This window comes from Gallinula chloropus (assembly GCF_964237585.1).
Source record: "Gallinula chloropus genome assembly, chromosome: 19".
Taxonomy (NCBI): domain Eukaryota; kingdom Metazoa; phylum Chordata; class Aves; order Gruiformes; family Rallidae; genus Gallinula; species Gallinula chloropus.
Window position 1 is genome coordinate 1,156,381 of NC_140104.1, and position 24,462 is coordinate 1,180,842.

A 24,462-nucleotide genomic window follows, 5' to 3' on the forward strand; every position below is an offset into this window, starting at 1 on the left:
CAGTGCAGCCAGGAGGTCACGATCGTAATGCTGCTGCGCGCTTTCCAATTAAAGGGGGAAAAAAAAGCCCTACACAATATATCCAGTGGAAATGATTCTCGTTGTTTCCTGACAAGATAATGAATAGCATGAACCGAGTGCTCTTCTACTTACAGTAAAATGTTAATTTGATCAAAGACCAGCGGTGTGAATAGCAAAACGAGATACTTACAAGCAAAAAAAGTATAACCTTTCCCTTAAAGTTCCACCAGCCAAACCATGCCTCCTTATTACATCCTAAAATCAGTGCTACATGTGGCAAAACCTTCCTATGGGTTAGGAGTATATATTATCCCAAGTAATTCTTCTGCAGTTAATGAGCCTGGTTATGGCAGTAATCACCATGGTCGGTTTTAAGCGCTTGAAGCTGATACTCATTGCAAGCTGCTGCAAACGCTACATTCCTCCAAGTACGAGATCAATTAAAGCACATTGGGTCAGTGTGCTTTAATTTTCTTACTTTTGAGATATAAAAATTTATTGAAAAACCTTTAAATGACCCAATCTTTCAGAGAACAACAGAGAACCTGTGACATGAAAAGACTCTTCCAGGCTCTGGCACCTCTGTTTTTCCAGCAATGAAGAATTACATTAAAGAAAAGAAAAAAACTCCAACAGACAGAAGATGTTGGGTTGTCTTCATTCTTGTCTTCAGGCTATTGCACCTCCCTGGCGCACTGAGAGGCTGCCAGATAAATGTATTCCCGACCGAAAGCCAAGGGTTTACAGGAAACTCCTGTGTTTGCATGAAAATAATATTAACCATATTTTGCCTTTATACAGCACTCCTCTGTGCAAGGATCTCAGTGAGCTTTCTAAAGGAAATGCTGTTATTCCCCATCGATAGTGAGATCACAGGATTAAGTGCATGACATCATCCACTGTGAACAGGCACAGCAGTGCCGCATTCAGCCAGGGCACACCGTGGTGGCAGAGCATCCTGTTCTCTGCAACTGGAGTCTCAAACAAAAAACAACTACTCCAGCAGCATCTGTGTTGGCCTTGGCATGGAATAAGGAGTCATGTCAAGACAAACACCCTTCCTCCTGGACACACAGGCACAGGGCTGCCTTGTCACCCATTTTGGTATGCTGGTGGGTCCAAGTGAAGCCCCTCAATGCAGCACTTGCACCACCCCCTTTCTGTTGCATTTCTGTTGCTAAGTGAACAAGCAGAATTTCTCCCATCTGCCACTCAAGGCCATACATATTTTATGGCAATCTCACTGAGTGGGAATATCTTTCCAACCTGTTTTCCGATGTGACTTGGGAGGAGGTAGAAGGTACCAGACCCAATAAAATAACAAGTAATCTTGACAGCAGTATTTCTGCTAAAATGCCTCGGTGAGGTTTCTTTCTACTTCTATGGCAGACACTGGTTTATCTGTTTTAATCATAGAATCCCAGAATCTTCTGAGCTGTAAGGACCATCAAGTCCAACTCCTGGCTCCACACAGGCCAGCCAAGCCTCCTGGGGCTGAGGGCATCACCCAGACACTTCCAGACCTCAGCCCAGCTCGGGGCTGTGACCCCTTCCCTGGAGAGCCTGTGCCGATGCCCGACCCCCCTCTCAATACAGAACCTCTTCACTCATCCAACCTAAATCTTCCGTGGCACTGCTTCATGCCATTCCCTCGGGTTCTAACCCTGGGAGAGAGGCTCTCCTCCCAAAGAGAGGAGATCAGCACCTGCCCCTTCACTCCCCCACAGGAAGCCACAGACCCCATGAGGTCTCCCCTCAGCCTCCTCTTCTCCAGGCTGAACAAACCCAGGGACTCCAGCCTTTCCTTGTAAGACTTCCCCTCCAGACCCTTCCCCATCCTCACTGCCCTCCTCTGGACACTCTCCAACAGTTTTGAGTCCCTCTTGTCACCCAAACCTGCACCCAGGACTGGAGGTGAGGCCTCCCCAGCGCAGGGCAGAGTGGGACAATCCCTCCCTGGACCAGCTGGCCATGTTAGTGACACTTTGGTTCCAAAAACTCACTAATGCTTTCTCTACACACCTTAAACTACATTCCTGTGGAATAAATGACACTGATTCAGTCTAGATTCCTTAATAAATAGTTATGTATTTTTAAAGTAACAGTTGTTCTTGTTTTATTGATAACAGAAGTTTCTATATTTGACTTTCTCTCCTCAGTAAAAATAAATAGAAATCTGGGAGCACTATCTGCACTGTGAAGACAGAAAGAAAACCAGTGCGAGCATTCAGCTTTTCCAAAGGGGTAACATGGCATAGACACAGAAGAACAAAAATATATCTTTTTCTATAGTTTTCACAACACAGTCCACCAAAAAACATGTCTTATGTTTGCATTCTCATATTGCTCCCAGAATCTAAGGATGCCTGTATCTGAGTGGGTTTCAGATCTAGTTCCTCTTCAGGATTCAAATACAACAGCCCAGGATCAACCAGCTCTAGCCAAAGTTCTCCTCTTTATCTTTTATAAGTGAAAAATTACATTTTTTTTTCAGGAAGCCCAAATGACAAATCCCATTGGGGCTTTTTGGGGGTTTGTTTTCTTTTTAACAAATGGGAGCTAAATGTATAAAGCCATTAAACAGATCTGGACACATCAATGACACGAAACCACAATCAGACTCAATATTAAAACCTTAAAGTGAGCCTGCTTCTCTCTCCTTATTTAATACCCTGAAGTATTTCAGTTTTCACAATGTAGGAATTAATTCTTTTCAACAGAAACCTCAGTTTTCCTCACACACAACTGGGTGACTCCAGGTTGCCAGATGAAGGGCAGAAACAGACAGATAATTCATTTGAATAACTCTGCGATCCCAAAGATTCACCACTACTGCCATAAACACTTTGGAGAAAGATGTAAACTTGAACAGGTACAGCAAAGTGCTGGCCATAAATATTTGTGTACAACATACACTCACACAGCTGTAACTGCTGCAAGTGCAGAGAACTCCACTGGAGCTTCATTAACTTCACTGATTGGAAATGATAATATTCTGGGAATCAAACAATAAAAAATTCAAAGATGCTGTATCCCAAACTATGATAAAACATTTATTTTGACAAGTAAGGGTAGTTTAGTTTTAATTATTTATTATTATACTTCCTAGCATATCAGAAAATATGCAGTGATTTATTGTGCAAAATGAAATCTTAATAAAACGAGTCCCTTCCCCAAACTACAGGATTATTAAATCTTCATGGAACTCTCAGGTTATTTTTGTTATTGAGCTGGTGGGTTAGGAAATGAAAATGAGCCATTCCCACTGCAGTGAGCCGTGTGGTGGCTTCAGCCCTTCACAGACCCAAGCCACTCGAGACCTCCGGGCTGAGGACAGAACCTGGGAGGGATAGCAGCCCCCCAGCTGCCCACTGCTCTCCATCTCTCCTCCCAGATGATGCTGGTGCATCTCACCGCTAAAGCAAGTGGGAGTTATCGGCTTTAGACTTGACACCCCTGCTGAAGCTACTCCCTGTGGAGCTCACGGCTCCTCTGAGGCAGGTGTAGGTACACCAGCCATTCTCATGGACTATTCTTGTCCTTTTAGTAGTGGTTTAGATCTCTCAGGATGTTCAAGCTGAAGGGTAACTCCAAGCCACCACCTGCACCCACCTAACCCTAACAGCGGGTGTAAATCAGTGTAACTATCGGTTACTCCAGTTGAGCTTTGGCAGTCAAACAAGAGTAGTTCTGCTGCAAAACCCCACTCCAGATCTTGGGGATGACAGCACACTGACAAGCCCAGAAAGCTCCTGCATCAAACAATCTGTGGAACCAAATGAGGAAAAACCAGCAGGACAAGAGAGGTGATGTGGTTTGAAGACTAAGAATGGTCCATGCTTCACCCAACAGAGGAGGGAGGGAGTTACCACACTAACTCTGTCCCCTGGGCCTTTATCACCCAGAATACAGACACCCAGATGAATGCTGGTGCACACATCCCACATGACACTCCCCACCTCAGAGATGTGTCGTCACATAAAGCAAGGGGAGTTCAGAAACTCCTGCTCTGAATTTAAAAAGGGCTGTAACAGAGAAAGGGATTTCCAAGACATATCAGATATTACAAATTGCACAGCAGATATTTTCCACGTTTCCAGAGGAAACATTCTGCTGTTCTCTAAATTTCTGTGCTGAATCCCAGTCGTTGGGTCAGTGTTAATTCCAGAGCAGCAAAACATCACATCAAAATCAGCAAGGCAGTCTGTCCTCAAAGTAGGAGTCATGCTGAGCACTCCTCTTTAAAGGTAGCCTTAATAATGGGGAATAAGTGCTTACTGAAATGGTAAAAGGAAATGTTAATTTAACTATTAAATACATAATTACGTTAAGTACTTGTTTCTGCAATTGTAACACTTCAGGCTGATGCAAACTCGCTTTCTGGCCTGTGCAATGGATTTAATTTCTTCCAATTTTATTTTTTTCCCCCAACTACAGAGGTAAAACACAGGAATTGCTGCCACAGAGATGACTGAGGTATAATTTATAGAAGTGTTCTAGAAAGGTAAAGCATCACAGGACAAGGACCAGGGGCGTGTTTCAGCAAGTCAGCTCAGCTCCTCCAGCAGCTCGCTGCTCCCGCTCCCCCACCACTGAAATTTCCCTTCCCCATCTTTCCCCCCAAGGCCACACGCTCCCCTCCTGTCCCTCAATCCCAGTGCTGATGCTTCTCCTGTATTTTATCGAGCTGCCTCCATTTGCTCAACCCACAAACACCAAACCTGCCCCCTCCACCCCACATCTCCTCCGCTCAGCAGAGTCAATGAAGGGTCCCCGATTGCCTGAGATGCCGTTAAGGGTGGGGACAGGACCACAGCAGCTGGGAGGGGGAAGCACAGGAGGCTGAGATGGGAAAGGGGACAGGGAATCACCTTTCCTGGCTTTTACACTAGCTGAGGTGCACACTGATGTTGATAAGGTTTATGTGCATAAGCACTTACACATTTTGATTAATTTTAAAACATCCCAACCAAATAAAGTAAAAAAACCCCCAACAGACCCAACCCACATTGCAGGTTTATTCCAGTGAGATGGGAAAATATCTTTAGCATTTCTGCATAAATAGATTTATTCCATTTTAGCATAGCAATGAGGACATCAGAAAGACCTGCTCTTTGCAACCACTTTTCTACTCTAAGAAAGAAAAATAGGGTGAAATTACTGCTACAACTTTGCAAAAATCACTGCCTTTGCAAAAAATCACAAAATAATTCTACCAAAACATCTGTAACACCTACATCATTTCTAAAAAGTCTACAGATTTTCAAATAATTACTAGCACTTTCATAAATATTTAATGCCTTCTACAAAAGTTCTTTGACAGAACTAAAAACCCGCTGTGCAAACCCCAATTTTCTTTTACTGACTAAATAATCAACCCAACAACTTACAAATCTGCCTTCTGCTTCATTAGTATTTTTCCAATTTATAAAGAGCTCATGTAGAGGACAATATGCTCGCTATACTTGTCAGCTGCACCGGGGGAGTGTGGGGGCTGAAAGCTGATCCAGCAAAAGGAGAAAGAGAGAAGAAACCAGCAGCTGGAGGGCAGGGAGGGGGTTAGTTTCCAACAGGATGGGTGACCTGGTCTGGCTCACGGTGTGGCCACTGCTGCCAGCACAAGGTGTGTGCAGCTGATCTCCACAGTGTAACTGTTCTTCCCAGAAGTGAGCTGCTCTTAGGTAAGCTTCAACTGGATTATAAATCCATAACCTGCAAGGCTTAAAGTCTGTCATGTCTGATCTCACCTGACAGGGGATTAGTGATAAGCAAATGCCCGGTTGGGGTTTCCCTCTGGGAAAGCATCACCCGTTGGCGTGTGTCACCTGCGAATCCTTCATCGCCTCAAACACTCACTGAGTGCAGGCTGGACCAGAAGGGCACTTCACTGGGTGTTGGGGTTGGGGTTTTTTAAAGCTTTTTAGTTTAATGAATTTCCATATCATGCCACTTTTTCGGGAGCATGAGCACCAGGAGGGAAAATGGGAGAGACATTTCAGTCTCCCAAATTAGCATCTGCAGGGAGAAATGACAATTTCTTTGTTCTCCTGCACAGAATAGTCTGATCCAACCCAGGCTAAAAATTAATATGCCAATAAATCAGAAAAGGAAGGAAAAAGAACTAAGTCCAGAGGAGCCCACAAATGCTGGAGCTGCAGCAGCAGGCCAGGTCTCCCCAGGTCAGGCACCCCCACTGCTCCTACGGTGGTGAGACCCTTCAATGTGGGTAAACCAGCTACCAGCACGTCCGAGCAGGGGCCAGCACGATGGATTTAGAAACATAAACCCAAGAATAACTACAGTGGGAAACCTAAATTTAAATTAGTAGAAGGTAAATATACGGCAAGTGCTACTCAACTGTGCATACAACCCTTGCAGAGTATCCCTGAAGAGCTGTATTCTCCTCTAAATTTGCATATTTTCTTACTCTGCATAGTTATGACTGCTAAGTGCACATAAAGGAACTGTCATGAAATCCAAAAGAGAAGGAAAAAAATAATCAAAGCCACACTTAGAATTTTATGAGGGACTCATTTAAAATCCTACCTGATTTGCTCTTTCAAGGTCTGTCATGATCATCTCGATTTCATCAGCCCTGGGAGAACAAGAGAGCAGAAGTACTGTTATCACATGAAGAATGCCCACCACATGAATTCACACACAGCACAACTGCAACACTCACACAAACAACACCGACTCTCAGTATCTTTTTGACTGGTGAAATCCTCTCGGGTTCCAGCTCTGTTGACTGGTTTGCAAGTCTCCAACTCCTTCACCAGTTCCCTTTTTGCAGTGAATTAAGTGTACTGATGTTTGAGCATATTCATTAGATCTTTGAAGATTTTGCTCCCCAACCTTGTCTGGAAGGGCAGCATTGTCTCTCCTACATGTAACAGCACCTCACAAACGATAATCATGGAGAAGCCAAAGACTACAGTAATTCAGTTGGTCACCTGTATACACACACAGAAGAGCAAGCCCTTACTCTCCTGTTTCAGCCTGCTGAGAAGTTTGGTTCTAAATTTGGCTAAAAAGAAAAATATGAGGTCAAACAGGCTGAGAAATTTAATTCCACGTTATGGAGAAAAGGGTTTTTAAACACAGATTTATGAAACTCTATATTTAGACTCAGGTTTTTAATGCACTTCGTGAAAGGGAGTAGGAAAGTCAAAGGGTTGAAAGGTACAGCCAAAGCAAGACAGAACCGGCACACGTCAGGCGGCAGCTACCAGCCCTGACCTTTAGTCCCCTCGGCATTTCCAAGCCTTTGCTCTCAGGAACAGACCCAGCCCTTCAGCAATCTGATTCTCACCCTCACGCTGAATCATGCCACAAGTGTTTCACACTCCTGCTCCCACCTGGGAGAGGTACCAGGAGAAGGGCTACGGGCCTGAAAGCATGTTCCATACCAACGTACGACAGCACACTCCTTCTCCCCAGACATCCTGCCTGTCTTCTATCTCTGGACCATATGGAAGCAATAAACACCATCTCATCTCCTCTGCAGAGCAGCTTTAACCAACAAGTCCTTTTGCAATCTGCCAACACCATAATGTCTGTTTTTTGTTTTTAATCTGTAGCAGATCATTATCAGGAAAAGCTGTGAAATGCTGGAGTTCCCTTCCCCTGCCCATGCACAGGAGTCAGGCTTTGTTTTTCTGCTGAGCCCGCAGAAGATCCATTCTTCTATGCAGGTGTTTGCTAGGAAAGATGGTTAATTGAAGTACATGGGGGTACTGGCACGCTCGACACTGGATCATTACACTCAATATTGACGTAGTCTTCAGCAGCATTTTAGGTTTCTGCACACACACTTAGGGAAATGCACTGAAAGATCATAATAAGTAAATGTGTATGTATATAAATTAATGGAAAATTATTTTTAATTGCAGCCTTTAATGTTGTCGGGGCAACATGAATTGCCTTTCCACTGAATCTTTTGGACAATAATGGAAAACAGATTAACATGTGTTTTTCTAGTGCAGGAGAAGCTAATGTGCTCTTACATCAGGAAAAAAAATCAGGCACACGATGTTTTGAATTAATAATATATAATAGGCATTAGTTACCGAATTGAACAATCCCTCCTTGGGCAAATAAGGATTCCAAGTGTGCAGGGCGTAGCCAGAAGACTAATTTGGGGAGGTTACTGTAAGCCTACAATAGCACTTTTGATTCCTCTAGCCTCTGTAGTTGTCAAGCGTCTTTTGGTTTAGGCTCCAGCCCCCAAGTTCTTGTTGACCCACCTATGGAAATGAGAGTATTCCAGATGGAAAAGAGGTACCCAGGATCACGCATGTGACCCCACCATGTGTCTGTAACAGAGCTAAGAAGGAAGAAAGCATCCTCATGCAGCCAAACCCCCCCATAAAAAATGTTTCCCAGCATTTTACAAATATTTTTAGCCAGGATAGTTTAAGGATCCTCTTTATATAAGCTTCTGCATTCAGGCCGAATTTATGTGTGAATGCCTCAGGTTACATGGAGCCAGTAAATGATGTCTGGATTATGTCACATGCCTCCCAGATCAGAGCTGGGAACGTCCCATCCCAACGCGCCGCTTACAGCTTAAGCAAATCCAGCTTCTGCTGGCTTCTCTGGAGGGTCTGGAGAACACCAGAACCACTGCCTCTCCTCCCAAAGAGGGGGTGCCAGGTATCAGCCCCAGGTCTGGAAAGCCACAGAACCTGATCAGAGCAAAGGACTCAGAAACCCAAATCCCTCAGGCTGAAAGAAGTGTGAGAACCCATCAAAGGGCTGCTGGCCACCTCTGAAGGACACCAAGGCAAGTGAAGGCTGCCAAGGGCAGGGGAACGGATGAAGGCAGCGGAGTGAGAGCAGGAACAGAGGGATGGGTGTCTGAGGCCAAAGGACCAAGGGGAGGTGGGACCCAGAGCAATAAAGCAGGGGAGCAACCCAGGCCAGCAGGAAGGTGCTGAGACACAGGACAGTGCCTGAAGAACGAGGTGGAAGGACTCAGGATAACCTTGTATTTAAAATGGACAGGAGTATTAATACTGGTATTTGGAAGCCCTTTCAATGGGGTCAGGATTTCAGAGCTCTCCTACAGCACGGGCACACGCAGCCAATTACAAAAAAAAAGGGACTGAGGATATAGAACTCCATAAAAATGACATTTCTGCCCTTCAGCACACACAGATAATTCTGACTGAATCCAGCAGAAGTGTCAAACTGTAGCCAAGGGCAAAATTGTCCCTTTGTCCTTGTATCCAGACACACCAGCTGACTGATCCCCAACTCCCCTTTCCCTCACAGATTTTTTCTACCTAGTTCTTCTGCACACACTCTGTCTCTGCACACCTAAGAAAGGGATTCAACAGCTCCAAAAAAAATCAAGCAAAACACCTCCAAGCCTAGCAGGCTGCACACCAATGGAGGTTAATGCTACAACCATAAATGTTATCTTTAAGTAAAGTAATGAATTAAATTATTCTATGTTCTTTCCTAGCACAAGTGTCAACTGCGTTCAGAGGAATCTTCAAAAGGAATTTGGTCTTTTCATTTTAAAAGCTCCACTACCCACATCAGTAGCTGGCACTCAGCAGCCTAAAATCCCTTATTTGAGAAAGTCTCTAATAGCCACACTGGCTGTTTGCTCAGCAGAAGTATTTATTATAAAATAAATTACAGGTCTCACCTTTTATGCAGGCACAGGAACACCTTGCATTGATTTATTGTTTACAAAGCACCCTGTCGAATGCAAATCTGCAAGGCAGGAGCAAACTCCACTCTGGCTCACTGAGTCGGTCCCACATGGGTCAGTTTTGATGTATCCACCACCCGCCACGTTTGCCCATTTTCAGACCTTCTGATTTCACTAATTCTGTTCCTTTCAGCAGAACCACTTCATGGACACAATCCCACCCAGCTCCAGCCCAGTGGCACCTTGGCCCACAGCTCTGCACTGAAAAGCTGGTTGGAACCATGAGTGGCCGAGTTTGGTAAGTCCACGGTTATACTGACCCTAAATTTCTGACCTATGTCATTCCCCATGAACTGCACTCACACGTGAGACAGAATCACAGAGTCACAGGGGTTGGAAGGGACCCCCAGAGCCCATGGGGTCCAACCCCCTGCCCAAGCAGGGTCCCCAGGACAGGGCGCACAGGGCGGAGTCCAGAACAGATCATGAGAAGAAGAGTGGGCAAAAGCTGTTTTCAGGAACAAATATTATTTGCCCTGTGTTTTCTCATTCCACAGATAGATAATCATTTATCTGATCTAAGTCCTTATAATCTCTGTGTTAGAGGAAAAGTAATCACGTAAGCACGGCAGTTCCTCAGCCTGCATCACAGACAGCTTCATCTAAGTTCCAACACTTTCAGGCCAAGGAATTTAGGAAATCAAATTTTAAGCCCAAGCATTTGGAGCTACAGAGTAAGAAGCAAAAAACTCTGAACTGTTGTTACCACATGGCCATGAGATATTCTATTATTTCATCTCTTGCTACCGTGCTGAAATGAACAACAAAACGCATTAGAAGTTACAGATTTTACAAGGTGTAAGCTTCTACCAGTCATGAAAGAGCCCTCAAAGCTAACAGGCCATCTATAAAAACACAACTTAAGGAGTTTAAAAAGAAAAACAAACCCAACCCCAAACCACCCCACTTTTCAATTCAGTTGCTTATGGGAAATAAAAATTACAGAAGGCTCAATGTTCTTTTTAAGGTCAAGAGACCCGATTAGATTTGAGCAGCACAACAAGCAAATTCAAGAACTGGCAACATGGAAGAAGCTCAGTTCTTTTCCTAAATAAAATCAAATCAGATGAAAACCCTAAGCACCACCAAGTTATTCACTTGCAAGCAAGAAGAACCTGGACTTCGTGATTAAAATCCAGTCGATCCAGCTCCTTCATTTAGACACTAGCTTAAAGAGGCAGAAACAATTCCCGTTTTATTAACATGACAAGTGAATGGTTTGCCAAATCTTGTGGCTACAGCCCCCTAAACATTCAAACTTACTGAACCTTGAAGGAAACTGCTGTTGGATTCTTTATACATGGAAGAACTGAAAAATACAGATGACACTTCAGAAATTGCAGTCAGCAGCGTGGCCAAGAAACTTCACTAGCAGGGCAGATTAATATTTTGGTTTGGCAAAAACCACACCACCTTTTTCTTCCCCCACACATTTGTTTTCTTTAAAAACATGTTTAAGTTTACTGGTCAGAGCAAATGGCATATGGAGCCACTGGGGCTTGTTAGATTGTTCTAATTGCTAAAACATTTACGTGGGCAGTTTCAAACTAAAAGTTTGCATTATCAGGTAGTATGTATTTATGTTTAATTAGGAAAAAAAGGAAGAAGCAACACGTATCTGTGATCATCACTGAGCAGATAACAGCCAAATTAGGTAAATATATTAACCTCTTAAAAATAGAGGCAGTGTGACTCAGTGCTTTGCTAGCACAAGACAAAATTTGAGTTACTTGGGACATTTGGGAGGGGAAGGAAAGATAAAGGGCAAGAAAAAAGGAGTGGGGGGGAAGAAGCACTGAAAAAAACATCAGTGCACTGAGTTCCTTCAAGTTTCAATAAAATTTTTTATCAGGGAAGGTTCTTGGGTCTAAGAAGTAATTTCAGATCACTAAACGATGTCAAAATTGCCTGCAGCCCGATGATCACAGCATTCACTCAGGGCAAAAGAAGCATTCCAGCATTTGAATATTCAATGTTATTTTTTTTCTTTAAGCAAAAAAAGGAGGATAACAAAATTTCCTACCCAAATTCAGAGCTTTCTGGTAAGATGCTGGTAGATGCCCTCATCTAATCCCTGCCCCACAGTGACCATGCCAAGCCCCCAATGGTGCTGGCTGGCTTCATTTCTGGGAAAGAACGAACCACCAAACACTTTCTTTGAAGCTCTTTGGAAGTTTCTGATAGAAGGCAATGTTAAAAAGACCCCTCACCAATCCTATTTTTCTTACACCTTATGAATATCACTGTACACATTGTTTAGACACCTTCAGAACTTGTAACCCCACAACCACCCCTACCAGATAACCCCCCTTTATTGCTAACACAGCCTCCTGCAGTAAGACACAAGGGCTGTAGGAAGAGAGAAAGCCCCATTGTTTCAGCATAACCACCATAGCCCATCAAAGGGCAAGAACTCACACACTGTCTCCTACGAAGTTCTCCAACCTCCTTTTCCAATTGCAAGAGCTATAGGTGAATATTTTCGTTCACAGCAAACCTCTCAGGATCGTCAGATCAGATAATCCTTTTTCCAATGTCATATAAATCCAGGCCTCTTGTAAAAGAATTTCTCTGTTCAGGGATTCATAAATCCACCAACTTTAGTAATGAATTGGGTGTTTCCTTTCCTAGGAACTCAATTGAAGAAAAAATCCCCTCTCTGCTAAGCGGTGAAACACTGAAGGCTTTAAATTGAGAGATCAAAGACATGCTGGTTTCAGGTGCTCCAGCGATTACACAGTACGTCATCTGGATTAATCTGGGGAACGGTGAAATGTCCACTGTACATTGTCCAGGCCCCTCTCTGTGGTTATCCTACACTAAATCAAGTTCCTCCCCTAGCAAAAAGGAGACTCAATGCTAAATTTTCCAGGGTTCTTTACTTCTTGTTTCCTCTCATTGCCAGCCTGGTACCCGTGCTGAGCAACGCACAGAGATTCAAGCTGGAAAATAAGCTGCATCTCACACAAAGATTTCTCATTAAGCCCACCAGGTCAGGATCGTTAATACTGGGATCAAGCAGTTCCACCAGCTGCAGGTATGATCTTCAAATAAACCACGTCCCAGGTGCTTGAAAGATGTCAAGTGATAATCAAATATTGATAAAGGTTAAAGGAACTGCTTATAAAGCCCAAGATATTGAGTCATACCTGGACATTACAAGACAAGAATCATCTCGATCGTTAGAAGGAAAAGACCTTACAAATAAAGCATCTTCTGGTCTGTAGAAAAACTGCTTTCCAAGACAACCTGCACAGCACTTTTGTTTTCTCTTTCATGGCTTAAATTAGGATTTCAAGGATAAGAAAATCATGTTTGCAATCCTGAAGTTTTAAAGGCAATAGAAATCAGCTTTATTCCAGTGACACGCTAGGGAGCAGAGTTTCTAAAGATCAGCAGTGTTTTCTTAATCATTTTTACTGAGAGAAATTGATAAGTGACACTAACTGATATGCTCAATAAAATACAAAGAGAAAAAGTAAGAATTATATATGGCAGAAAATAGCAGTCCTAGAAGCCCAGAGCTGCCACTCCCTCATGAGCTTGGCACAGTTTGCAAACCAAAGAAGAATGCTGAACACAAGCAGCAGGAATAAAGAGGAGGGGTCCTGGTTGCATTAGAAAGCAGCCCAAGCTATAAAGAGGTGGCCCATCTGTTATATATTGCACCACAGCCAGAGGTGGTGCAGTTAACTCCCCAAACTGCTGGGGAATCTTGGCTCCCTGAATTGCTCAATCCTCTGTCTAAACACTTCTTATTCAACCACCATCATGGTTTTCTCTCCACAGAACAGGTCTCTTGTGACCTCATGCCCAGCCATGATGCTGGTCCACTGCCTGTTATACAAGGGATATTGGAATGGAGAAGAAATGCAATGTAGCTTTCTTCTGGTCTCATGCTCAAACACACCTGATTCCAGAGTATCTCTCCTCCACCTCGAAAGCCCTATGAGTAGTGTACAAACCCTTCCAGATCTGGATCCTTCTGGGTTTGCTCCCACCTCAGAACCACTGGTGACAACCTTTTGGCCACAGAGAGGGTCCAAGAAGGCTGTTGAAGCACGAGATGATTTCTGCTCCTGAAACGTGCATAAGTCTGTTCCCAGTAACTTCTGTGGGAGCTGGGAAGAAGCCTGTGACCTCCTGAGCTGGGGGCTCGTGTGCCTGCAGGAGTCCCCACCGTTCAGTTCTGGTGCAATCATTCTGACCTGTCTCAAGAGGCTACAGTGAAGAGGAGAAAGAACTTTGTGATGTTTCATCTTTGATGTGTTTATGCCTGAATCCCACCTGACTCAACGTCCTGAGATGGAGACACTGCATCGGTATCAGTGCAAACCCAGCAGGTTTGCAGGACCACGTCCTCAGGGTGGGGAACACAATCTCCAGGTTCAGGTTATGCCAAATATTCACGCTCAGAGGAGCCGATTTAGACAAACAAACATTTCCAGCTGCCTTCCTGGCCACTGCCAACCCGCACTGTGCTGTGCCCTGGGTAGCAGGAGTCACTGCCTGATCCAATATTGCGGCTCTGAGGATTTTCTAACAATGCAGGATGACACAGATGCGGCAAACTCTCTATTTCCTAGTGCCTCCTGTTACAAATTGAAAGAGCTTGCTGCAATTCCCCTCTCCTGACTTCAGCTGATTCAATAACGTACCAGAATTTAAACACAGACACCCTTCCCTCTCCCTCACTTGCACACAAAGCATATCAAAAGCACGGAATTACTCCTGACTTGGCCTTGAGCAGCCAACATGATGTCAATTTTACATGTTTTATAAAGCAACAGCATGTAGAAAGCAACTCAAATGCAGGTCATATCAAGCATGTGACCCACAGAGCAATCAAAGACTGCCTGAAACTGTCATTCAAGGTTCAATCATCTTCTCGCAGGAAAAATGAAACATCTGTGGCCCAGAGAATTAAGTTATGTATTGCATAATTCATCTGGTGCCTGCCACAGCAGCCATTTTAATGCTCTAGTGATAAACATGTTTGATTATTTTTGTTTTGTTTCCTGTCTCCTCCATGGTATTTCTCTTTATCTCCCCACACTACAGCGCGTAACGGAGAGAACAAACACACAAAACAGTGCTAGAGTCGGCTGATAAGAGGTGGGAAATCAGCAGGCTTATTAATCATATTAAGGCAGCAGCATTATTAAACCTCGTGTCCCTGGAGTTGTACTCAGCCCGGTTCTTTTGGGCACGCTCGGCACTTATACTTGTTGATGAAATCACTGTTTCCCCAGGATCCAAACATGCTCTCCAGGGCCATTAGAAAGCTGCTCTCCTCACACACAAAAAGTTTCACACCATTCCCAGGTCTTGAACTGAGTATTTTTTGCTCCTGACTTTCTGATCCTGAGGTAAGCAGGTGGAAGGTGCATCTCATCCCTGACAACACAGAGGACCCTCTTGCCCACTTATTCCATTAAGGGGTTTGTAGTCTGCACTGTGAGACACCCTCATCTGAAGCGTCCTTTGGAAGCCACTGTGGGAGGCGACTGGTTTATTTAATGGTAGCTTCATCTGATTTCCTCCCAACCCTGTAGGATTCCCACAGCAAGGAAAAACCTCAGTGTAAAGCCACAAGTCAGCACTTTTACAAAACCTGACCTGGTAGGACCCAGGTTTTACCTGACACCCTGAAAACCTGCGCAGTGTTTCCTGTGATGCTCTGCTGGAGGTGAGTCAGTGGATAAAATAACACATCCTCCCGTCAGCCCCAATGCAAACAAAGCACCGTTTCCTATCGATTGTTCCTATCAAGCTGTTTAGACAGTATCTATTTCAGTACTATCGGCTGTCCCATCTGTGCTCCCTGGCTGCCCCCCACTGCTACTTCCTCCTGCAATGTTGGTAGGTCACTCCCTTGCCCCCTCAATGCCCTCTCTCCCCTCCCAGCCCACGCATAGCAATACAGATTATGGATGCTCTCCAGCAACGTATACACAGCTGATCAACCAGCAAGTGGAGATGAAATGGCTGCTCCCACAACCTGCACCCCTCTGCTCAAACAGGTTGTCTGTCTGTCTGTCCTGTCTGCTCCCCAACCCTACAAGATTCACCAGAGCTCCCTGTGAAGTCCATCATCCACTTCCAAGTTACTGCAGGAGGGGAACTGCTGAACTGCAAACACATCACCGTGTGGGCTGGCAGGCAGAGCACAAGCTCATGGAAGTTTCCTGGGTAGCTGGGTAGAGGCAGTGGCCATGCAGTGCTACAGCTGGATACATCTGCATGGACACACAAATAGCCTGGCAAGAGCAGAACTCTTTTTTAGTTTGTTTGAAGAAAACTGTGTAACAAAGTGTAAAATAAGAACTTCCTTGAAGATGAAGCCGTAAGGGATTAACTCTGCTGCTCTCCAAGTCGTGTAAGCTGCTTTAAATCTGTTTCTCCAAATCAATCAATAAATATTATTAATAATAGACAGTTTGGCATTTTGGAAATACAGCACCTGCAACAATTTACTGATTTTTACTGATGGATTATTCATCCCAAATTAGATACAGTAATTGGAGGCATCTTAGGTGTCATTCTCTTTCATTGGAATGCATACTTCAGGAAGAATTGTCTGTGCTTTGATTAAAGAGCCTCTAAAAGCACAAATATTTTCACATAATCATAGAATCCCAGAATCTCTTGAGCTGGAAGGGACCCCTAAGGCCCATCGAGTCTAACTCCCGGCTCCACACAGGCCCAGCCAAGCCAGAGCAGGGCACTGAGGGCATCGTCCAGACGCTTCTTGACCTCGGCCCAGCTCAGGGCTGTGACCCCTTCCCTGGGGAGTCTGTGCCAGTGCCTGATCCCCTCTCAGTACAGAACCTCTTCCTGACACTGAGCCTAAGTCTCCCCTGCTGCAGCTTCACACCGTTCCCTCAGGTTCTATCCCTGGTCCCCAAAGAGAGGAGATCAGCACCTGCCCCTTCACTCCCCCCCCTCAGGAAGCCACAGACCCCATGAGGTCTCCCCTCAGCCTCCTCTTCTCCAGGCTGAACAAACCCAGGGACTCCAGCCTCTCCTTATAAGACTTCCCCTCCAGACCCTTCCCCATCCTCACTGCCCTCCTCTGGACGCTCTCCAACATTTTTGTGTCCCTCTTGCCCTGTGGCACCCAAACCTGCACCCAGGACTGGAGGTGAGGCCTCCCCAGCGCAGGGCAGAGCGGGACAATCCCTCCCTGGTCTGGATACGGTTTAGTCTTGTCAAGGTCACAGGGTTTCTTGGCTTGTGGGTGTTTTTTTTTCTAGAATCACCATGTCACACCTGAAAAATTCCTTTAGCTTTTGAGTGGTTACAATCCCAAATGAACAATCTTCCCTCGGCCTACATCAGTGCTAAAAATCACATATTTGTGTATGTTTGTTTTCTTTAAAACAAAAATAACCTCAAAAATTGGACACTGTTCACAATTTTTACTATAGCAACATACATATTCCAGCCTTCCTTTAGGAGTTTCTTTCCAGAGACACCCAGCTTCTCTCCTACTTAACTGCAGAAAGAGCTGAGGAGCACAGTAATCTGGAAAATCTAGGTTATTAATTTACCTCTTTACTTATCCTGTACCTTGGTCCATCACCTTAAAGACCTGTAAAATGCTTTACTTTAACTTACCTCAGTCTATATTGAGCAAAACAGGCTTAAGTCAGTTTGAAAATAAAGCAGCACAGCAAGCAGTTTTACATACAGGTGTCGCTCTGCAGGCATATATTGAGGTCAAATTACTGTTTACCACCACGCAATGACAGACCATCACCTCCTACCTTGTGGAGAACAGTAATTTTCCAGTGGCCTGAACATGTATTAGGGTAAATACAGCAGACTGAAGAAAAGTGAGCCATACCTGCATCAATTTCATGTTCTTTGAATTATCCATCTGAGTTTGGGAACTACAAAGTATGTAAGACAACATCCTACGTGGCCTTTTGAAGGATTCACTGGCATGAGACAAGGTAACTATGTCCACTAGGCCAATAATCTCCAATTCACTATTTCTTACCAAGCTGCTTATGTATCTTTACATCATCATTTGTCTTAGGTATGTTTACTAACAAGCACCCAAATAGGTAATATCCTGTGTCTCTCCATTGCCAAATGCACCTGTAGCATCTCACTAGTGCTTTATGACAGATACAGAAAGGCATTATCATGATTTAGTGACAGAATCTGGATAAAAATGCAACTTCTTTTTGCCTTTTGTCTTATCTGTGCAATGGAGACACGCACTGTGCACACGAAAAGCTGACTGCTGACTCTGTGGTAGCACAGCGTTCAAATGGGGGATGTATTTGGGGAATGTTTTAGATGCTTTTAGCTTTAGAAGTGAGTATGGGTGATGTGCCTATTCTCTGCCAGCTACTCAAGCATTTCCTCCTGGCTATCGAGGAAAACAGCATTGCATTGCCTGATAAAAGCAACAGCCATCCTTCTAGCCAATAAATGGACTGAAAATAGCATAAAGCCTGATGGGGGACATGTTTACTGTACCTTTTGAGCAGGTTTTACCTTTCCCATGAGCTACACTGAAGATTAACGACCAGGGTGATTGCTATCTTTATAATAATGTGTCCAATTACCAGTAAGGTTTTCTCTCTTCCCAATTTGTTCCAGCTTCGCTCTGAACAGAAACACTCCCTCTGTCAAACTGCAATCATGTCCCCACTCTGCAGCTGCAGTTCATAGCTATCACCAGCATGAATCTTGCTGACCTGAGCGACGAAGCTGCAAAAAGCCAGGCAGGAAGAAACAAAGGAGGGAACGGGAGATCACAGAGTAGAGACAACAGAGCAGGGGCAGCAGGAGAGGCAGGTATTGTGGAAAGCTGCACAAGCAGCACCGGTTCTGGGCACCCCATGGGGACGGATGCTGGAGACACAGAACTACCTCCTGGTCTTCAGATGAGAGCTCTGCCTGTCTCTCTTTGCGCTGCCCCATCGCCTCCCCTCCGGATTTGCTCTCACACGAGTGGAGCGTCCCAAGAAGCAGACTCAGCCTCCAGTTGCCCTCAGGAGTTCTACTTGGTGGAGGAGCTGGATGGTAGCTTGGCACCAATTAGACGCTGTGCTGGAGTGAATCAGTGCAGCTTCACTCGAGTTGCTCGGACCAGCTGAATGTCTGGTGTATTTTGTTTTCACATCTTCACTGCATACATAAAGCCACTCAATTCTTTTCTAACTTAAGCCCCCAGTTGTATTGGATTATGAGAGAGGCTTGCTAATATGATTGACAGATCGCCTGTCTACACAGAATCTAAACTAGGTATATATTAGACAGCAAAATGACTTTAAATAATCCTTTGTGGCAAAACCCAACAACACCAGGTACTACCACGAGCCCTCGGACAACAGTGCAGTATTTTCTAATTCAGCCTTTTACAACTTCATTTGCAGAAACACTTTTCAAACTCCCATTTCCCCTCCAACAGTTGTTCAGCCTTTAAAATACCCCTAAAGTGAAACAGCTTCAGGCTTGATTAATACTGTAGTCTGTGGCATGGAAGTATTTGATTATTCTGTTTCAACAGCTAATACAACAGGTTTAGTACTTCCACAGGAGAGTCTGAACTGCAAATAACAGTCTGGTGCTGATGGCAACCCCTCAACACTTCCACTGCAACCACAAGTTATGCTGATGTCAGAAGCTTCTTCAGCAGATGCCAACCATCCTTCCCAAATGTGAGGACCAGAATAGAAAGGAGGTCAGATGATGCCAATCTTTCCTTTGGATCCTGCTGTTTAATGTAGTTCTAACTCCAGTAACCAATGGGTCTTACAGCCACAAGACAAGGATTTGCTTAACGAGCAAGTTCACACTGGTTCAGATGTCCATTCAATGGCCAAACCCCTGGTTGCTCCCTGACTTCAGGAGGTTTAGAGACAAGCCTCTAGCCGTACCAAGCATCACACTCCACCCCCCTCCCCTCTCCCTCCTGCTGCAGCACCCAAATTTCTCCAGGTGTGACATCCTCTACCTGACTCTAGGGTGTCACCTGCGAGACCAGCTGAGCTGGCCTGATCCACAAGCTGCTGAGCTGGACACAAGGGCTGTGTGTTGACCTACACACCAGGCTCCACCTGGGAAGACACACCGGTTGCAAAGATAGAGCTTCTCTGTTCTTGGTTTAATGGGTTCAGTTGGGAACTTACCTACAGCATGAAGTTGTGCACAGCCACAGCACTGGGGAATCTCCCCTCCTTTAACCCTGAGCAGACTCTGTGCCATCAGTTCCCACACTGTATGTGTAAAAGTTTTAAACTTTCCAAATAAAGTGTATCTAGTCCTCTACTAGCTTCTCCAGGCCTTGCTCCTTTTATGGCATCAAGTAGTAAATCAGTAACTCAGGGAACCTTACTTTGCTTCTGAAGTGTTATACAAACAGAGGGGATGGGGCCAGACTTGCTGGCCCCTGGAGCTGCACACAGCTCTGCCTCCTTCCCCCAGCGCCTCTGCCTTCGCTCGCAGGTTGCTGTAGCTGCATCATCCTCCCAAGCCACAGGCTGAAGCATACAACAAGAGTTTAACTGATGCTAGATCAGAAATAAGACCATTGTGCTGTCACACACAAAGGAAAATATAAAAAATGGGGTGGGAGGGGAGGACCTGTATGGGCAGGATGCACCAATACACTGTAACGCTCACAAATTCCCTCCAAGGACTTTTTTTGGTAAATTTTTTCCCAGAAATGGTCAATAATGAAGTCTTCCACAGGCCCCGACCATGTAGGCTATTTTAGGCTATGTGGTAGAGCTAACCTTACAGAACACATGTGCTGCAGGGACAAGATACAAAGGAACAGGAATTAACTCTGAAAAAACTGGGGGTAGAATGTTAAAAAGTTCAGTTACTACAGCCACCAGACAATATATTCACCAAAAAACGGTAACAAAAAGTGTTAGAGCAAGGCTTATCTACCATACACTACACAGAGCTTGTAAATACCAACCCAGGTGAGAATGGGCATGTGCCTGGCATGTCTCACCGCTGCTCCGCACGAACCCGGTGCCACAGCATCACTGGCGACGAGGCGGTGACAAAAATCAATCCAGCAGGCAGCAAGACAAATAAGTCATCTGTATCACAGCTAAAATATGTTTTTGATCAATAATAGAAAATTAACTCCTACTCCTTTGCCAAGAAAATAGATTATTTAATCAGAGTACAGACAGATAGAGATGTTACATAATCAAAAATAGCTCGCTCTGCTATATTTAGTGGTCACTGCCTTTCAGCAAAGAGGGCAAAAGTACACCCATTATCAGTTACAAGCCCTGTACTGAAATGGTTTTCTGATGAGTTAAGCTGGTCCGACATACTTAACATCAAGACACTGTGTATTTAAAACTACAACAACTGCCCCAACGGTATGAAGGCAATGAACAGGGAAAGCCAGAAAGTCACCGCTGTCCTATGGAGGGCTATCCAACGGGGTTAGAAGGATCAAGTCCCAACTAAAACTTATACACCAGGGGATCTACAACAGTGACTTCCAACCTTTCTAATTTTCAGACTACCTGGAGTTTTCCATCAAGGGATGAAACATTAGTGTAGCACATTTACAGCTTATGACTGGTTGCCTTTCACAGTTATTTCTGTGATCTCTTGGCAATAACCTGTGGAATCGCAGGAATGTGCAGAACACACAGAAAATCACTGATCTAGTCCATTGACACAGAGCTCACTTAACACTCCTGTGGCCTGAACATGCACCTGAGAACCTTCTACCATTTCTGAGAGCCAAATGCTCCAAGAGATGCAGACAACGCTCTCATCCAGGCAACTTTCTTTCCTTCCCTCCAGCTTCCCCTCCCCATACAATAAATATAGGGAAAAAAAGTGCAATTAATACTGAAGTCAAGCACCTCCAGCTTTTATGGTTTCAAATATGGAAAAATTCATATAAGGCACCATGAAAAACAGAAGTTAAACTAAGGGCTGGTTTACAGGCCCTCCACACTGACATAAAAGTGAAGACACCCCCCTCTTCCTGCCTGGAGAATAGATAAAAAGAATGTTTAGTAGAATAGCCAGGGATTAACATTGGTAACTACCGTTTCTTCTGTTGGGTGAGGTATCAAAACCAACAAGCATCTCCATCAACTGGTACATGCATCAGGTCTGCCGAGCTGATTCACTCGGCGCATGTATCCAGCCACAGCAGCTCTCCACAGCACTGAACACACAGAAGGCACGAAGACAGCGGTTCTGCAGAGCCATGCCTTTAAGGTGTATTTTTCCCTGGGATGTCCACTTTAGACATTCAAGAGAAACAAAACCTTCATGCAGACCAAAAATTCTCAGTGATTACAGTGTTTGAGAGAGATGAGAAAACAAACACTACAACCAGAAATCAAACGCTTCTGCTTCGGTGTAAGAGATACCTTAAAGATCCCTCAGATGCTTAGGAAAGCCAGAGAGAAGAGAAAGCACTATGCCCATTAAAAATAATAATAATAATAATAATGGATAATTATAGCTGGCTCCAAATGTTAACAATTTATTAGTTACAGGATCTAAGTACTGTAAATGACTAATGCACGCAGCAAATGTGTTTGCAAGAGCGTACAAAACAAAGCCCTTAAAAGTAGATAGCTCTGGGAAAAAAAAAAAGGATAAATTGTTTTATAACATGAGCTCTGAAGCACGTGACATTGGGAAAGTCTCTGTATAGTCTTCCTTTTGTGACCGGCAACAAGAACAGCTCCTTGATTTGCCATGATGAGGAAAGACCAGTAACACACAATGTGGGAGCTCCAGAAACCTGCCCAAATAGAGGAACAATGTTGTATCCTTACAATCCCTAGCAGAATAACCTAACAGGTGGATTTTTTGTACCTGCACAAGAAGTCACGACCCACTTTAAACCAGCCATATATAAACCCAAAGAAAGACAATAATTTAAGTGACTACACAGTGGAGTAACTAACAACATGCTGCTGCTAATTATTTATGTGTGCGTATTTTTTGCTAGCAATGCTCACAAATACCACTTTAATCCCCACCCCCTTGCTGTGACTACAGTTCTACTTCTAATAAACAATTTCTACTTTTAATAAACAATCAGCATTTCTCCCAAATAAAAAAATGAAACAGGAGCAGGGAAATCAATCCTGTCACCCAAGAGCACCTCTTGTAAACAAGGACTGATTTCCCCTTTATTTTCCCCAACTGAAAGCAGCTGCCCTACACGTAGCTGTGTAGCCATTACAGGTTTATTAAGCTGCTTATTAAAAGCGGGTGTTTCTCCCTCAACCTGTGCGTGCCGTGGTGAAGACGGGAGTGTGACAGGGTGAGCCCTGCTGGCAGGACAGCTCAGCGTCCGGCCCCACTGGAGCGACCGAGAACACGGCAACATTTCCTTCTCCAAACATGGAGGCCATCACTTATCCTCTTAAACAAACAGCAGCGCTGGTCACTGCTTCCTGCCTCTGGCTGGGTGCTTCCCACCGCTACGGCTAATGAACAGTGTCCCTACGGCTCGGTGGCAGGGGCTATGGACACCTGGGCACAGGGCATGAGCGGAGAAGCAACAGACAGCAGAAGCCTTCGGGCCCTTATTTCCTTCGTGCACCATCCAGTGCTCAGCTACAACCCACAGCTTGGCTAGCTAAAGCTTCCAGCCTATTTTCTGTTCTCAAAGCCAGAAATTCTGTGGAGTAATGCTTTCACCCAGTTTGCTCCCGATGTTCCCTGTTGATGAATGTATCTGATTTCATGTAAATGTGATTAAATAAATCAGACAACGCTGGGCTCTATCAGTCTCAAGAGGTTCTAGTTCAAGATGTGAAATACTTGCCCCAATAAAGCACAACTCGAACCAAACCTTGTGCATTCTGGATTCTTATTACCTCCTTAACCTCGAAACACCCCTCTCACACCCTAAGAAAGCTCACCTCGGCTTTCTTAACATGGGGGTAACACCAGAAGCACAGATTTTGCAGAAAACACCATGCTGACTCAAAGGCCTTCACAGGATTTGAGGACCAAAAATGCAGGAAAAATTCCTGCAAAGTATTTTGACTTATTTGGAGCTCACGGCTCTTGGCACACAGCGGGATCAGGTAACAGGGGAGGGAGTGCTGCGGCCTACACTTTCAGATAACAGGAATCAAAAGGAACAAGGCTGAAATCCAGGCTGTTTATAATCAGTTGTCTACACATGATGTTACAGGTCTAATCTTAAGTAGTCTAAGTGTTAAATCTTCATCTGCTGTGCAGAAGTTCACGTTACATCATTCTCTTTGAGAAAGAAAGGAACACCAGCCAAAGAATACGATGATCCCACGCCACATACTCCTTGTAAAATAATAGTAAGAAAAAAAGACTTTAGAAGATCTCAGTTGAAAAGCAGCATGACTAAGTTCTTTACAGAGAGAGTGGTGAGGGGCTGGAACAGGCTGCCCAAAGAGGTGATGGGTGCCCCATCCCTGGGAGTGTTCAAGGTTGGATGGGGCCCTGGGCAACCTTGTGTAGCTCCAGGCCTGGAGGTTGGTGTCCCTGCCTGTGGCAGGGGGTTGGAGCTCTGTGATCCTTGGGGTCCCTTCCAACCCAGAGCAGTCTATGATTCTATGCTTAAGAAAAGGAAGTGTGTCTGGAAGTTGCAATGCCACCTTCCTCTGTCGTTCCCCACCAAACTCTCAACCTGGAACTAGCAAAATGACTCCTGAGGATGACATGGTCATCATCTCTAGGATGACTACCCAAAAAAAACTGGT

At 44.6% G+C, this 24,462-nt stretch overlaps 1 protein-coding gene across 2 annotated transcripts in view; it reads right to left on the reverse strand.

Annotated features, from left to right (window-relative positions):
• CUX1 (cut like homeobox 1) overlaps positions 1-24,462 on the reverse strand; it is a 275,245-nt gene that overhangs the window by 93,736 nt on the left and 157,047 nt on the right. For both annotated transcript variants that reach the window (XM_084272882.1, XM_084272881.1), the window contains exon 9: positions 6,568-6,616. In XM_084272882.1, the coding sequence (XP_084129008.1) occupies positions 6,568-6,616 (49 nt within the window). The remainder of the gene's footprint in view (positions 1-6,567; positions 6,617-24,462) is intronic.